Source organism: Microcaecilia unicolor, chromosome 11, assembly GCF_901765095.1.
Source record: "Microcaecilia unicolor chromosome 11, aMicUni1.1, whole genome shotgun sequence".
Lineage (NCBI taxonomy): Eukaryota > Metazoa > Chordata > Amphibia > Gymnophiona > Siphonopidae > Microcaecilia > Microcaecilia unicolor.
Window position 1 is genome coordinate 187,615,173 of NC_044041.1, and position 18,222 is coordinate 187,633,394.

Sequence of the window (18,222 nt, forward strand, 5' to 3'; positions counted from 1 at the left end):
AGGGCACAAATTCGGGGGAGGACTCCCAAAGCTCACTGGCAGGCTGTGTCTTCTTTAGACAGGTTTTTGGGTGGTCTCTGGTCTAGGGGCTCAGTTCAGTTGGCCTGATCGCACCCCATTAATGCCATCCCTGATATCTGCTGTCTTTATGCATCTCTATCTAATGCTCTGGTGTTGCACTGCCTGCAGCATCTGGCTTCTTAGGTTTTAGTTTAATTTTTCTGTACTGCTTTGTATTTTCAGTTTGTAGTCACTTATTTTGTATTTGGTAAGTGTTTATCTGTGTTCTGCCTGTGCAACTGAGGCTGTGGATTCTGTTAAGCGTGGAATTTCTATGTAAGAATATTTAATAGAGCTCATTCAGTTTTCCTACCCTGTTTCCCCGAATGTAAGATATCACCCAAAAGAAGGGCCGCCGAGAGCCAGACAAGGCAGCCCCCGGGCCGCCCCCCCACCTGAGGTTGCTGGGCCCCCCCTCCACCCACCCTCCGTCTCTCCCGGAACTAACCTTAAACGCCTCCTTTCACCTTCGCAGCAAGCAGCAGCAGGGCAGACCTCTCCTTCCTTCCTTGCCCCGCCCTCGCGGACGTTATGTCAGGCGAGCGCGGGACACGGAAGGAAGGAGTGGCCTGCCCTGCTGCTGCTTGCTGCGAAGGTGAAAGGAGGCGTTTAAGGTTAGTTCCGGGAGCGACGGAGGGCGGGCGGGCCAACCCCGATCCAACCCTGATGTTTCCCCGAAAAATAAGACAGCCCCTGAAAATAAGACCTAGCGCATTTTGGGGGGCAAAAATTAATATAAGACAGTGTCTTATTTTGGGGGAAACACGGTAATAGATATACTGATGTTCTAGGAGCCACTTTTTCTAGGTGGGGGCAGTTCTACAACTGGGCACTTCCATTTAAATATCCCGTGAGTAGGCAGTTGGAGCCTAATCTATAACAGCACTTAGGTACCCAAGTTCTGTTACAAAATACTAGCATAACCTGGTATCGGTGCACCCGACTTTTGTGGGCTTGCAATGCCACCAGCCGTAAACCTGGTAGAACAGCGGACATGTAAATGCAGAGGGGATGCTCCACCCATCTATATGCTCCCCTTCATTTACACAGTGTGCACTATGTCACTTATACACACTGTTATTTATTTATTTAGTTGTTACATTTGTATCCCACATTTTCCCACCTATTTGTAGGTTCAATGTGGCTTACATAGTACCGGAGAGGCGTTTGCAGACTCCGGTGTGAACAAATACAAAGTGATGTTGTGGAAAGATAAAGTTTATGTGGTAGAGCCACATTAGGAATCGTAGAGCGGAAGAGTTGTGTTATGTTCTTTACGTGCTTTTAGTGTGTAGCCAAGTTCAGGCATTTAGGTTGGATCGGTAGGGTTTGCCTTTTTAAACAGGGTGGTTTTTAGTATTTTCCTGAAGTTTAGGTGGTCATACGTCGTTTTCAAGGCTTTTGGTAGCGCGTTCCACAGTTGTGTGCTTATGTAGGAAAAGCTGGATGCGTAGGTAGATTTGTATTTAAGTCCTTTGCAGCTTGGATTATAGCATGTAGGCACCCCGTATGTATTTGTAAACTTACACGTATAAATACTAGTATACTATAAATTTACATGTTCAAGGGGTATGTAAATGCAGGTACTTAGATAACAGAATGCCCTTAATATGCCTGGTACTGAGATGATGATGATGACGGCAGAAAAAGACCTACACGGTCCATCCAGTCTGCCCAACAAGATAAACTCATATGTGCTACTTTTTGTGTATACCTTACCTTGATTTGTATCTGCCATTTTCAGGGCACAGACCGTAGAAGTCTGCCCAGCACTATCCCCGCCTCCCAACCAAGAGCCCCGCCTCCCACCACCGATGGTTTATGTTGCTGTTACTGAAATGAAACTAGAATCTGAATTTTTTGGGGGGGCTGGTAAGTTAAAAGGGAAAATGTCCTAGCTCTATTTCGTACAGTATTGGGAGAGGGTCCTGGGGTTATATTTGGATTTAATGCCAAAATGGGGAGTATATATGTGCTGGGGGACTGTGGCTCAGTGGAGGCTGAACATGGATATTAGGAGGGCCACAGAAGCAGTCATGCTGTAGGGAGAAGAGTGTCTTTGAAGATGGAAAAGGAAGCAGAGGAAAAGAGAGAATCCCTTGGGGAGGTACCCCATACCCTAATCTTTAGAACCAGCTACCGCTCAGTCTCAAGGTTCTTCTCTCCCTATCCCAATTTAAACCCAGTTCTTAAGACTTTTCGATTTACAGGTGCTTATGGCCGACTTGTTGAACCATGAGCAGTGTACCTGATACCTGTTTTTGCCCCCCCCCCCCCCCCCCCGGTAATTTCATTTATTACGTGCGTCCAGGCGGTAATCGGTATTGTATGCATGTTAACATGCGAGTCCTTACCGCTAGGTCAATGGGTAGCGGTAAGGTCCTAGGCCCGAAATGGACGCGCACCAAATTTTGTTTTGCTGCATGTCCATTTTTGGCCAAAAAAAAAGATACCTTTTTTGCAGGTGAGCTGAAAAATGGACCTACTTGCACTCAATACAAGCGTCAACACCAGCGGAGGCCATTTTTTGGTGCACCTTAGTAAAAGGACCCCTTAGGGCCTATTTCATGTATTTATTTGTTACATTTGTATCCCACATTTTCCCACCTTTGTAGGCTCAATGTGGCTTACACAGTACTGGAGAGGCGTTTGCAGACTCCGGTGTAAACAAATACAAAATGATATTGTGGTAAGATAAAGTTCGTGTGGCACAGCCACATTAGGGAATCTTACAACGGAAGAGTTGTGTTATATCCATTACGTACTTTAGTTTTGTTGTGTTACAGAGATCAGGCATTTATGTTGGACCGGTAGGGTATGCCTTTTTAAACAGGTTAGTTTTTAGTTTTTTCCGGAAGTTTAGGTGGTCGTACGTAGTTTTCAAGGCTTTTGGTAATGCGTTCCACAGTTGTGTGCTTATGTAGGCCTTTGGTTTTTTGCTTTGTGACTGAACGGTCCTTTTACTAAGGTGCGCTGAAAACTGGCCTGCAATAGTGTAGATGCGAATATTGGATGAGTGCAGGTTCATTTTTCAGCGCACCAGCAAAAAAGGTCTTTTTTTTTTTTTTATTGGCTGAAAATGGACGTGCGGCAAAATGAAAATTGTTGCGCGTCCATTTTGAGCCTGAGACTTTACCGCCACCCACTGACTTAGCGGCAGGGGCGTAGCCAGACCTCGGTCGGAGGGGGAGCCAGAACCCAAAGTGGGGGGCACATTTTAGCCTGCCTTCCCCAGCCGCCGTCCCTACCACGCCGCTTCCAACCACCGCCGCTGCCACCAGGTACCTTTGCTGGTGGGGGTCTCCAACCCCCGCCAACTGAAGCGTTTATCTGTCCCGTGCTGTTGGTCTCGCACTTGCTTTCCCCCCCTTTTTCAGCGCACTGTGATTGGCTCAGAGACTTCCTGGTCTCTCAGCTGAGTGAAGCACTGCCAAAAAAGACGTTTTTATTATTGCAAAGGGGGGGGGGGGGGGAAGGCGGCCAAAATGGGTGCCCATCCAAAAAAAACCGTCCATTTTGGCCCCCTTAATAATAAAAACGTCTTTTTTTGGCAGTGCTTCACTCAGCTGAGACCTGGAAGTCCCTGAGCCAATCACAACGCTTTTAGATGAGCTAAACGCGCTGTGATTGGCTTAGAGACTTCCAGGTCTCTCAGCTGAGTGACGCACTGCCAAAAACGACATTTGAGCTGTGAAGAAGTTGCAGGAGATGTTTCTTTTTTTTTTTTTTGCAGCTCGTCCCGGCAGCCAGGCAGATTGTAAGCTCCTTTGAGCAGGGACTGTCCTTCTTTGTTAAACTGTACAGCGCTGCGTAACCCTAGTAGCGCTCTAGAAATGTTAAGTGGTAGTAGTAGTCTGAGCAACTGCCTGGGGGGAGGGAGCTAACCATGTTTCTGGGACTTTTGAAAGGCTTTGAAACGGATCGGCAGTGGCGTTCCTAGCCTGGATGGCACCCGGGCCGGATCGCCGATGCGCCCCCCCCCCCGCTTGTGAAATGACACCTTCCCTCCCCCCGGCGAAATGACACCCCCTCCCTGGTGCACGCCGCTGAGGGGGGGTGCGCCGGCGCAGGCCTGTGGGCTCCGACTTCGCTAACTTCGCTCGTTCGCTGCAGCTCCCTCTGCCCCGGAACAGGAAGAAACCTGTTCCGGGGCAGAGGGAGCTGCAGCGAACGAACGAAGTTAGTGAAGTCGGAGCCCACAGGCGCGCGCCGCGGCACCCCCCGGTGGCGTGCACCCGGGCGGACCGCCCCCACCGCCCCCCCCCCCCTTGGTACGCCACTGCGGATCGGATGAGGTTTTTTTGTTGTTGTTTTTGAGTGGACGCCCATTAAGGATGTTCTTGGCATGCGCAGAGCAGCCAGCATAACGCTTGGTTGCTCTGCGCATGCTCGACCGGCCGATTGGCCGTGTTTACCGATAGAATAGAGAATGCAAGTGACAACGAGTAGCTCATTTGCATTCCCTTTCCTTAATGCATGCCTGTTCCTTACCGATTCGCTAAGGGAATCGGTAAGGGAAGGGCTCTAACGATTTTTTAGTGCATCTTCCCCTAAGTAGGGAAGCATATTCTAGGTTCTGACTTGTAGTCTAACTTGTTGCTCATTTTGTGCTGCAAATCAAAGTGTGCTACTTTTGAGATGATCCCCAGGTTTGCAAGCAATTTGTAACAAGGAACAGAATGTTGGTTTATCTGCCAAGAGTTACTATGTTACTAAGAAGCATGTTTACAGAGTATTCTTACTTCCCACGTGCCAGAAATAAAACGTAACATAACAGACGCTCCCTAAATCATTACATTTTTTATTGTCTTGCTCTCCAAAAGACAATAGAATTATTTCCATAGACCAGTGGTTCCCAAACCTTGTCCTGGAGGCACCCCAACCATTCAGGATACCCACAATGAATATTCATGAGATAGGTTTGCATACTTTGCTTCCACTGCATGCAAATCTATCTCATGAATATTCTTTGTGGATATCCTGAAAATCTGACTGGCTGGGGTGCCTCTAGGACCATGTTTGGGAATCACTGCCATAGACACTAAACAAATCCCAGAAATGTAAAAGAACAACAACAACAAAAAAGAAACCCAACAACAATACATACATACATACACTACATTGGCTCCCTGTCAAACATCGTATCACCTTTAAACTCTGCTCTCTAGTTCACCAAATCCTGTACGGTGAAGTTCCTGGCTATATGGTTGATCTCATCAACCTACCGCTTCGGAATACGTTCCGACTCTCCCGTTCATACCTTACCCTTCATTATCCAAACTGCAATGGCATCAAGTACAAGTCTACGTATGCTACCTCCTTCTCTTTCATTAGCACTCAGCTTTGGAATTCTGGTCTCCGTATCTCAAAAAAGATATAGTAGAATTGGAAAAGGTACAGCGAAGGGCGACGAAAATGATAGTGGGGATGGGACGACTTTCCTATGAAGAGAGGCTGAGAAGGCTAGGGCTTTTCAGCTTGGAGAAGAGACGGCTGAGGGGAGATATGATAGAAGTGTATAAAATAATGAGTGGAATGGATCGGGTGGATGTGAAGCGACTGTTCACGCTATCCAAAAATACTAGGACTAGAGGGCATGAGTTGAAGCTACAGTGTGGTAAATTTAAAACGAATCGGAGAAAATTTTTCTTCACCCAACGTGTAATTAGACTCTGGAATTCGTTGCCGGAGAACGTGGTACAGGCGGTTAGCTTGACGGAGTTTAAAAAGGGGTTAGATAGATTCCTAAAGGACAAGTCCATAGACCGCTATTAAATGGACTTGGAAAAATTCCGCATTTTTAGGTATAACTTGTCTGGAATGTTTTTACGTTTGGGGAGCGTGCCAGGTGCCCTTGACCTGGATTGGCCACTGTCGGTGACAGGATGCTGGGCTAGATGGACCTTTGGTCTTTCCCAGTATGGCACTACTTATGTACTTATGTACTTATGGACCATAAAAACCATCACAGATCATCTAACTTTCCGGAAATCTCTGAAGACCATGCTGTTCAGAAGTGCTTATCCCACGGCCTCTTCCAGTGTCTCCAATGCTGGAAGCGCATCGATCTAGAGACATTGGGACACATCCCCCTTCCCTCAAAGTTTCCCTTCACCTTCTGTCCATTCCTACTCTTCCCTATTGTCCCTTGTAGGTCTCCTGCTGTATTAGCTTCATTTTACTGCATTGGCATCTGCCTCTGTGGTGCATTGTAAGCCACATTGAGCCTGACACTGTTGGGAAACTGTGGGGTACAAATGAGATAATAAATATATACATAAAAACAATGCAATAATGAGTGACTGGTGAAAATCAAGAGAATCTACATGGCAAGAAGGGTCTTCAAAATCAAGTAGCTTCTTCTCATTCACCAACTCTTAACTATGCTCTCTGATTCTCCCTTTTCACCCTCCTTCAGCCTTCTCTTCCCCCTCCCTCTCAGCTCAAACTGTAAGAATAACTAAGGGGAGGGGGGGTTAACCATGAACTTCAGAGTACCTACCCACAGACATAAAATACAGCCACTTATGATCACATGTGCTGTATTTCGTCTTGCAGATGTAACAAACCCTTTCCCTTAAACTCCTTAGTACATCTGGCCTATGGGATGCCCATTGTCCTATCAGTGTGAAATTTTAAATCCCCGTCATTAATTTGGTCATAGCCTGCATCCCCACAGGCCTCCCTGCATGCAGACAGGATCAGCAGTCATATTTATTAAGGATTCAATATTCAGCCCTTGGCAGTCAACATTTTCTGAAACGTTGATCGCTGTGGACAGATTTGGGATGGGATATGCCCTGGAATGGCCTCCTGCAGGAGATGGTGATAGAATTCAAAAATGTGTGGGATAAATGTAAGTTTTCAAATTTCAAGTTTATTAAATAATTTACTTTCTCGCCCATCAAATGTGTGTCTGCGCGGCTAACAATCTTAAAAAGGAAAAAAAAGGAAAAGAAAAATAGAGAGAAAAAGGAATGGACATACCAGACTTGCAACAATAGGAAAAAGGGGAGAACGACAATGTCAGGAACAGAAAGTGTGGGGGGGGGGGGGGGGGGGGGGGGGACACGCGTAGCCGCCTACGTGGCTTAGTAAAAGGGCCCCTAAGATATTTAATGGCTTGTATTTAACTTCTCAGTTGATTTCATCAGGTGAAAAGACAAGAGATATTTGGGATAATGTGGGATACAAATGCAATAAATTATTATTATTATTTGTTGCTTTTGTATCCCACATTTCCCCACCCATTTGCAGGCTCAATGTGGCTTACATATTACCGTTAGCGGCGTTAGCCGATTCCGGTCTGAACAAACACATGGTATGAATGAATACAAAGTGATAATGTGGTGGAACGAGGTACATTGTGACGCAAGTGTCCAGGTTTTTTATGTTGGGTTGGTGGGGTATGCTCTTCTGAACAGTTCCGTCTTTAGTGCTTTCTGGAAGTTTAGATGGTCGAACGTAGTTTTTACTTCTTTTGGCAATGCGTTCCATATTTGTGCGCTTAAGTAGGAAAAGCTGGATGCATAGGTGGATTTGTACTTGAGTCCCTTCCTGCTTGGGTAGTGGAGGTTTAGGTATGATCGTGTGGATTTTGTAGTGTTTCTGGTTGGCAGATCGATGAGGTCTGTCATGTATCCCGGTGCTTCACCGTAAAGTATTTTATGAACGGTCGTGCAGATTTTGAAAGTGATACGTTCTTTGATCGGTAGCCAATGCAGTTTTTCTCGGAGTGGTTTGGCACTGTCAAAACGCGGTTTTCCAAATATTAGCCTGGCTGCTGTGTTTTGGGCGGTCTGAAGTTTCTTTATGATTTGGTCTTTCCATCCTGCATAGATTCCATTGAGGTGCATTCTTTCACTCAGATAAACTACTTTAGGTATTTTTGAAAAAAAAACATGTTTGTAATTCTCACCTAAACTCACATAATTACTGATCACATCATTCTGATGTCTGCTGGTAAGAAGTTCTGGACCTTTCCCTAGTACAGTTCTGTTTGTTACAACTAGAAGACAGGTTTTCTTTGATGGTTTAACCAATATTATCGCTGCATATGAACGTAATTTTTTGGAAGGGCGATAAACAGTTATTATATCATTAAAACAATTTGGGCCCACACTATATATTGTTTAGATCACCTATGTTAAGAATCTTAGGGGCCCTTTTACTAAGCCGCGTAGGTTCCTACGTGCGCCCAACATGCGTTAATTTGGAGTTACTGTCCGGCTACTGCGTGGCCCTTGCGGTAATTTCATTTTTGACGTGTGTCTGCGCTACGTGTGCCGAAAAATCATTTTTTATTTTCTGGCGCACGGCAGAAACCGGGCGGTAATCGTTATTCTACGTGCATAGACGATTACCACCCGTTTAACGCACGAGACCTTACCGCTAAGTCAATGGCTGTCAGTAAGGTCTCAGACCCAAAATGGACACGGACTAATTTTTATTTTGCCGTGTGTCCATTTTTGGCAAACATTTTAAAAAGACCTTTTTTACAGGCGCACTGAAAAATGGAACTGCGCACACCCAAATATGCGCCTACACTACCACAGCCCATTTTTCAGTGCACCTTAGTAAAAGGGCCCCTTAAATTCAGCCCTGGTTTTTATTGGCAGCCAGTGCAGTTGAGCTAAATATGGAGCTGCATAATCACGCCTCCCCCCCCCCCGCCCCCCCCTCAAATGAATTTTGTCACTGTATTGGTTGTTTGAAAATGCTTTTCCGGCAGTGAATTTGCTTCTGGACCTGGTTCCATTCTACATCCTTGAAAACTGTGTCTTCTGTAATGACCATATTCACGACACTGAAAAACCACAAGTGTCTCCTTCCAAGATGTGGGTTTAGTATTGGTAAACTACAAATTTCCTTGATTGTTCTCGCCCTTAGAAAGCAGCTGCTGTAAAAACTATGTGTCTGCCACAGCCCTACTCAGAAAGGGAACAGAGTGTGTCCTACAATCAACTAATTAATATCCAATCTGTTTGCAAAAGGAGGTCATATCTTTCAGAATTTTCTTTTGCCTTCATTGTTGCGTCAGACATCACTCTGAGCAATGTCTGAAGCCGGAGTTAGAGCTTTGGAAGAGATCCCTGTATGCGTTTTGTAGTCCAGATGACTTTCTTGCCAATTAGAAGGAAAAAAGGTTTGAAATACGAGCAGTTTTATTTTTTATTTTTTTCATTCAGGTTATTTGATAGCTGGGCTCCACAAAAGCCTGGCCAAGCTGAAACCTGTTCACCATCGAACGTGTCAACCAGCAAAATTTTACACAGGAACGAAATCAAAGAGAATTAAGCAAAACACTCGGATAAAATTTGTTTTCCATTGAGGTCCTCTCTCTACCCCTTTCTTACTTTATATATATTCTTTCAGTGTGCTCTCTGTGTGTCTTGAGTTTCTATACTGGCATCGTGCCATTTTGAAGATTTTTGGTTGTGGACCCATATTTATTTATTTATTTATTTGCTGCATTTGTACCCCACATTTTCCCACCTGTTTGCAGGCTCAGTGTGGCTTACACTATGTTGCAAAAGGTATAATCATAAACAGAGTAAGAGGCATGGTCTAATTTAACATATTACTGTGTAAGAAATTAGGTAGATAGGTCAGTAGAATTATTTACATAACACAAAATAAAACAGGTAAGATATAATGACCAATAGTGATAATGTGATTAACATAATCAAATTAGAAGGGATCAGTATTAGTTGGTTTAGATATAGAATGGAATCAAGTCATTATGGAGGATTTTTATTGTAAGTCTCTTCGAACAGGTGCGTCTTCAATAACTTCCAGAAGATTGTCAAGTCATGTGTTGTTTTTATGGCATTCGGTAGTTTATTCCATGATTTTGTGCGGAGGTATGTGAAGGTAGATGCATGTAGTGATTTGTATTTGAGTCCTCTACAAATGGGGTAGTGGAGGTTTAAGAAGGTACGTGATGAACTTTTGATGTTTCGTGCAGGTAAGTCAATAAGATCTGACATGTATATTGGAGCTTCTCCATGGATGATTTTATGGGTTAAGGTGCAAACCTTGAATGCAATTCGATCTTTTAGTGGAAGCCAATGTCATTTTTCTCTGAGGGGTTTGGCGCTCTCATACTTCGCCTTTATAACTGTCCCGGAAGCAGGTTCTGTAACCGAAACACTTGTTTGCTGTTAGCATCTGGTGTTGTATTCAAGTGGCAGTGCTGCTTTACGGTTAACATTAACGCATGGCCACTAATAGAAAAACAAAATAGAAAATCAGCTATTTTATGGCTGCAATTAAAATGGCCTTTGCGTGCAGAAGAGACCCAGGTAAGGATGTGCAAAGGCCATTTTTTCCCCCACAGCTTAGTAAAAGGACCCCTAAGTTTGTATCTCAGCCAATAGAAGGTTAAGGGCACCTCTTACCCACTGCGGCAAAAAGGGGCCTACACTGGCGTCGGCTCGTGTTTTCGACATGTGCCGAGGCCCCCTTTTACCGCAGTGGGTAAAAGGTAGGTGTTTCCTTACTTGAGGAAATGGCCATGTGGCCATTTCGGGGGGGGGGGGGGGGGGGGAGCCCTTACTGCCACCCATTGAGCTGGCGATAAGGGCTCCTACATTAACCCGGCAGTAACTGGGCAGCCCGCGGCACTGCCCGATTACCGCCAGGTATGCACCGGCGCTTCAAAATTAAATATATTTTTGACAAATATGACGGCATGCTGGAGGTGGAAAGTACCACTGGGCTGCTGCAGTAGCCCGGCGGTACTCGTGGGCTTTGTAACAGGGGTCCTAAGTGACTTTCTCGAGGCCACAAGGAGTATCAGTGGGATTTGAACCTTGGTCTCTCTATTTCTCAAATTCTTTTAAAGGAAAAGTAGAAAGGAGGTCTAAAGATTAGATAAGGAAAGGGACAGAGGAAGGGGGTGGGACTTGATATACCGCCTTTCTGTGGTTACAATCAATGAGGTTTATATATTTATTTATTTTTTTATTTTGCAGCATTTGTATCCCACATTTTCCCACCTATTTGTAGGCTCAACGTGGCTTACATCGCCATTTCGGAATGAGAAATACTACTACTACAAATCACTTCTATAGCGCTACACTGAATATTATTACATTTAAAGTACAGAAAATATAAAATAAGTTATAAGAAGTAGATATACAGTTCAGTACAGGCATTAAAGATCAAGGGTAAATGTAAAACATTCAACAGTAATAATGTGAATAAAGTAAACAAATAAAGAGTTCAATGTTAACTTGTATTGGTAACGTTTTGATGTTTAGTCATTTATGAAGGATCCTTTAGATAAGTCTCTTTGAACAAGTTAGTCTTTAGTAACTTCCGGAAGGCTAGTAAGTCGTGCATTGTTTTTAAGGCCTTTGGTAGTGCATTCCACAGTTGCGAGCTGACGTAGGAGAAGCTAGATGCATAAATTGATTTATATTTAAGTCCTTTGCAACTGGGGTAATGGAGGTTCAAGAAAATGCCTGACGATCTTTTTGTATTATATACAGATCTTTCTTATTATATACAGGCATTTATTTTGTACCTGGGGCAATGAAGAGTTAAGTAACTTGCCCAGGCACAGCACTGAGGGGGGTCTTTTATTAAGCGTCGGTAAGCCCAATGTGGACCTACCGCTCGCTAAACCGGAAGTACCACCGGGCTATTGCAGCAGCCTGGCAGTATTCCCAGCCTCCAGCGTGTGCCATTTCCGGTGCGACAAAAGTTTTTATTTTTGTAGTGTTTATCCGGTGGTAATCGGACAGTGCCACACCCTGCCCCGTTACCGCTGAGTTAGCGGGGGAGCCCCTCGAAATGGTCGTGCGGCAAATACTTCACTTGCTGCATGGCCATTTGTTAAAGAAACAGCCTTTTACCTGCTGCGGTAATAGGGGACCTCAGCGCATGCAGTGGCGTTCCTGGGGGGGCTGGCACCCGGGGCGGATCGCCGATGCGCCCCGCCCCCCCCCCCGGGTGCAGCGCCCCCCCGATGCAGCACGGACACCCCCGCAAAGGACCCCCCCCCCCCCCGCCGGGTGCACGCCGCTGGGGGGGGGGGGGGTGCCGCGCGCACCTGTCCTCCGTTGTTCCATGCTTCTTCTCTGCCCCGCAACAGGAAGTAACCTGTTCCGGGGCAGAGAAGAAGCATGGAACAACGGAGGACAGGCACGCGCGGCACCCCCCCAGCGGCGTGCACCCGGGGCGGACCGCACCCACCGCCCCCCCCCCCTAGGAACGCCACTGAGCGCATGTCAAAAACATTGCAACTTAGTAAAAGGATCCCTAAGAAACTGGCAAGGTGTCATCTTATGGAATGTGTCTAAGTGAACACTGTTTAACTTTCCTATCCTCCTCCACCCTTCTGAGTCTTCCCCCCCCCCATTTCTCCAGGGCATTTTATTCTCAGATAGTGGAAGTGCCTTGTTTAACTGTCTCACAGGGGGATGATCAGAAGCAAACACCGGCGCTAAAGGCTGTTAGCGCCGTACTAGCTCCGGCGTTTGCTACCGCCCCGTGATCAGAGCCCTCAAGCACGTGAAATAACGCGCTTGAGGGCTCTGAACGCAACTAGCATGCAAATGCATGCTAAACAGGGCTAAACATATTCATCCCCAGTGATCAGCGGCCAGCGCATGCTCAGGCACAATTCTCCCGCACGTCTACCCCATAATCAGAGATAATTGCGTGCTTAAATTTGCATGCAATTATCTCTGAGCATCGGTGCGGTAAAGCCCCGCGCTGTTCCAGCGCTATTTTAGAGCGCTGTTTGGAACAGCTCAGGGCTTTTGATCATCTGCTTGTCACTGCATGGGGGTGGTGATGGAATACAGCACTTTAAAAAGTGTTCAGCCAAGTCTGGCAAAGAACCAGCAAAAAGATAATCAAATCATTTTAAGAACAGTTTCTTTTTCAAAGCATTGATAAATAAATGAAGATTTTTTTTCTCCCTCTTTCTATCTCTCTCTCTTTTTCTCTCTCTGTTTCTCTATTTTCTCTCTTTCTGTTTCTTGCTTTCTCTCTCTCTCGCTTTCTCTTTCACTATCTCTCTTTCTCTCTCTTTCTCTGTTTCTCTCTCTCTGTCTTTGTCATATGTGCACATACAGACGGAGAGCTGGGATGTGATCCTGGCCACAGCTATTGACAACGATGTGGAAATCCCCGTCAGTGGAGGGCCAAGCGGTGACTTTGAGATCCGAGAGGAGGAGGATACGACTAGGCCCGAGCTGAATAATGAGGTGGTTGCTGTGGTTACCCCAGCAGTGGGCCCGGGACTTGGGAGGAACGCGGAGACCGGCCTCATAGACAATACCATCGACTCTGGAAACTCAGCAGCGCAACTGCCTCAGAAGAACATTCTGGAGAGGAAAGAAGTCTTAATAGGTGAGGCCCACGTTCTTCCTCTGTGTGAAAACTTGGTGGAGGGGCCAGATGTCAGTGGGGCTCTAAAAAAAGAGAGAGCGGGACTGGTGTGGAACATTTTGTGGCCCGGGGCAGAAATTTTAGAGGGGCCCCAAATACCATCTAATGGGCTGTATTTCATGTAGCTTCAAGTGGGTTTGAGGGCCCCCTGTTGCACGGGGACCTAAGGCAATTGCCCTGTTTGCACGCCCTAATTCTACCCTGAGAAGGAAAAGAGACTGGGGGGTTTGAAGACGCATGCAGAGAGACGTTTGAGAGCAGATTTGTTTCTAAGATTCGATGCAATGTCGAGAGAGCACATTTTATGTGGGGCCTGATATCTAAAGCTATTTTTCTGGGTAGTGGGTGTTGCTTCTTTGATAAATAGCACTAACTGGGGTCAGTACTGTTATGAATGTCTTTGGCAGGGTACAACCAAGGGTAGGCCTTAGCCAACTTGGGCCCCTCCACTTTTGCCTCAGGCCCACCCAGGAGCCTGCACACCCATTTATGTAGCTGTTGGGAATCCTTAAGACCTGCCTGCTGAAGACATCTAACGTCTACTGCCCCAGTCAGAAAAGCGTGGCAGTCATGCAGCCACTGATGCTACCACTAGGAGAGCATTCTTAGTTCTTCCTCACTCTTGGTTCATGTGCAAGGTTTGGTGGCTGAATAATGTCCAACATTTTCTGACAGGGAGTGCCGGACTCAAGATGTTTTCAGCTGGCAGAGCTTGGAGATCCCCTTCATCTAAAATTTTTTACATTTTAAGGGGTCCTTTGCCTAAGGTGCGCTGAAAAATGCCTTGCGGTACTGTAGGCGCAGGTTTTGGGTACACGCCGAACCATTTTTCAACGCGCCTAACCGCCAGCCATTGAGCTAGCGGTAAAGTCTCATGCGGTAACCGGGTGGTAATGACCTACGCGCATCAAATGCCACTTGGCGTGCATCCGATACGCGCGTTTGTAACTAAAAATTAATTTTCGGCCGCACGTATCGGATGAGCACCAAAAATGAAACTACCACAAGAGCCACACACAGTACCTGGGCGGTAACTGCATTTTGGTGCGTGTAGACACGCGACTTAGTAAAAGTTTGGCAGGGGAGTGGAGAGAGGTAAGAGGAAATTACGGCCCAGCCATCCTACCTGATAGCACCCCAAAAATTTGTTTTTGGCTATGTTACTGATCTCTGGTATCCGGAGAAGTGATGACAGCCACTTCATACCCAGGTAGTCCATGCCAGTATTTATTTATTTATTTACACCATTTATAACCCACGTGATTTACTATTCTCAGCGGAGTACAAAATAACACACGTAATCAAACATAAAAAAAACAAACTTTAAATCTGACAAATGTATTCAAAGAACTGAGCTCAGTGTATAAAACACCATTAAATAAAATCACCATATCGTTTTAAATCAGCTCTAACAGATTGTTGGAATAAAATGTTCTCAGGATGCAGGTATGACCTGATGCAGAATATCCGGGTGTAAAAAGCATTTTAAAAAATACTGACCACTGTGTGCTGTGTTTTACCCTGCATATTACTGAGATTAATTGTTTTTCTGAAATCTTTAAAAAAAAAAAAAAAAACTACTTTCTGGTTAAATAAATCTTGTTCACTTTCAGTCTTATTTTCGAAAGAGAAGGGCACCCATCTTCCGACCCAAATCGGGAGATGGGCGTCCTTCTTTCAGGGTCACCCAAATCGGCATAATCGAAAGCCGATTTTGGGCGCCCTCAAAAAAACAAGGGCGTCCCTGACGAGCAGTTGGCCGACTTTACTTGGTCCATTTTTTCTTACGACCAAGCCTCAAAAAGGTGCCCGAACTGACCAGATGACCACCGGAGGGAATCGGGGATGACCTCCCCTTACTCCCCCAGTGGTCACTAACCCCCTCCCACCCTAAAAAACAACATTTTTTTTTTTTGCCAGCCTTAATGCCAGTCTCAAATATCATTCTCAGGTACATCACAGCAGTATGCAGGTCCCTGGAGCAGTTTTTAGTGGGTGCAGTGCACTTCAGGCAGTCAGACCCAGGCCCATCCCCCCCCCCCCCCCCCCACCTGTTACACTTGTGGTGGTAAATGTGAGCCATTCAAAACCCACCAGAAACCCACTGTACCCACATGTAGGTGCCCCCCTTCATCCCTTAGGGCTATGGTAGTGGTATACAGTTGTGGGGAGTGGGTTTGGGGAGGGTTTGGGGGGCTCAGCACCCAAGGTAAGGGAGCTATGCACCTGGGAGCAATTTCTGAAGTCCATTGCAGTGCCCCCTAGGGTGTCCTGGTATGTGAGGTGGACCAGTGCACTACGAATGCTGGCTCCTCCCATGACCAAATGGCTTGGATTTGGTCGTTTCTGAGATGGACGTCCTCTGTTTCCATTACCGCCGAAAACCGGGGACGACCATCTCTAAGGATGACCATCTCTAAGGTCGACCTAAATGTTGAGATTTGGGCGTCCCCGACCGTATTATCGAAACGAAAGATGCACGCCCATCTTGTTTCGATAATACGGGTTTCCCCGCCCCTTCACGGAGCCGTCCTGCGAGGACGGCCCGGAAAACTTGGGCGCCCCATTCGATTATGCCCCTCCTAGGGACCCTTTTTCAAAACAGGAAAACATTCAAAAAGTGGCACAAAGCGCCATTTGGACTTTTTGCTTGCCAAAACATTTGAATTGGTATTTTTGAAACCCATTTTTAAATGTTTTTCCGTGCGGTTCATCGGCAGTGCGTTCGAATCGCAAAGGGGCGGGATTTGGGCGTTCCTAAGACTTGCACATTTTTGTGCCATAATGGAACATAGCAAAAATGTCTGGGACTACAATTTAAACATTTTTAGTCTTGACCTGTTTTTATCATGACTAAGTCAAAAAAGTTGCCCTGAATGATCAGATGACCACTGGAGGGATTAAGGCATGACCCCCCCCCCCCCTTACTCCCCCAGTGGTCACTGACCCCCTTTTACCCCCTCACCAAATATGTGAAAAAAATAGTACATACCAGTCTCTATGTTAGCTTCAGATATTATAGCCAACCCCATTAGAGCAGCAAGCAGATCCCTGGAGTAGCCTAGTGGTTGGTGCAGTGCACTGTAGAGAGGGGGGGACCCAGGCCCATATCCCTCTTTATCTACTACACTTGTGGTGGAAAGTGTGAGCCCTCCAAAACTCACCTAAAACCCACTGTACCCACATATATTATTTATTGCATTTGTATCCCACATTTTCCCACCTATTTGCAGGCTCAGTGTGGCTTACAATGCTCCGTTATGGCTTTCACCATTCCAGAGTAGAAGATAACAATTGGTGTTTCATAGAGATCATGGATGACATAATAGAATTAGTTAAACAGATATAGGAAGAAACAGTTCAGCATTTAAAGTAAAGTGATGATGGGTTACATTTACAGTTCTTGGCCCTTGTAGTATGCAGAGAACCTGAAAGTTAAGTGCACCAATATAGAATAGGCTTCCTACAGCATAGCCTCACGATGCCTAAACGGAGGTGCCAAGAGGGTTAGAGGTGACGTACGTGCCTATAACTTGGGCAGCAGCAAGCCAGCCATAAAGCAGGTGTAAGCGCCAGATGTATGTGCATAAACGTATGATTTTTACAGGTTTGCGAGTTCATTTGCAAAGGGAAGCCCCTCCCCCTTGGACGTCCCCTTTGAAAATTTGGGTCTGGCAGGTAGAAAAGTACCTCCGGACATTTGCTTCTAATTCCCTAAGCTTCCCCCATCTTAAACACCCCAGCTCTGCCCCTGTCCACCTTACCCCTTTTCATTGTGGTCAAATTACACGTGTTGTAAAACCGTGCAGTCTTTATTCAGTTAGCGGTATGAATATTGCCACTAAATGGTTAACCGCTGTGACCGCCCGTGCTCCGCCCAGTGTGCCCCAGCACCATCCCGAGGGTTCCAAGGTGGTTTGCAAGGATATTCAGTGGCCCTGTCTGGATTGTGCCGCTGAATTCTCCCAGATATCTGTGGCTAAGGGAAACTGGGTTCGATTCCCACTGCAGGCACAGGCAGCTCCTTGTGATTCTGGGCAAGTCACTTAACCCTCCATTGCCCCATGTAAGCCGCATTGAGCCTGCCATGAGTGGGAAAGCGCAGGGTACAAACGTAACAAAACTAAAATAGATACTACTGGAGATTCTACATGGAATGTTGCTACTATTGGACATTCTACATGGAATGTTGCTATTCCACTAGCAACATTCCATGTAGAAGGTTGCGCAGGCTTCTGTTTCTGTGAGTCTGACGTCCTGCACATACGTGCAGGACGTCAGACTCACAGAAGCAGAAGCCTGCGCGGCCACATTGGTGATCTGCAAGGGCCGACTTCTAGTGGAATAGCAACATTCCATGTAGAATCTCAAATAGTAGCAACAGTGGAGGAGTGGCCTAGTGGTTAGGTTGGTGGACTTTGGTCCTGGGGAACTGAGGAACTGAGTTTGATTCCCGGCACAGGCAGCTCCTTGTGACTCTGGGCAAGTCACTTAACCCTCCATTGCCCGCCAAGGCGCAGGGTACAAATGTAGCAAAATAAAAAAATTTTTTACCTGTCCACAGCTTCCTTAGTTGGTCTCAAAAGTCAATGGGAGGATACACTGAGAGTCAGACTCCTACCTCACGTTCCACTGCACCTATCTTGTTCTGTTTACTGTTCCTCTCCCTACCCCCTACCGTTTTATCCAGACTCTCTCTTCTTGTCCAGATGTGATCCATGGTCCCGAAATTTTCTGTTCATTGACCTTCTTCCCCTT

At 46.1% G+C, this 18,222-nt stretch overlaps 1 protein-coding gene across 1 annotated transcript in view; it reads left to right on the forward strand.

The window, feature by feature from the left end:
* The window catches only part of SDC3 (syndecan 3), a 311,472-nt gene that overhangs the window by 270,730 nt on the left and 22,520 nt on the right, over positions 1 to 18,222 (forward strand). The window contains exon 5 of the mRNA XM_030218519.1: positions 13,149 to 13,425. Within this exon, the coding sequence (XP_030074379.1) occupies positions 13,149 to 13,425 (277 nt within the window). The remainder of the gene's footprint in view (positions 1 to 13,148; positions 13,426 to 18,222) is intronic.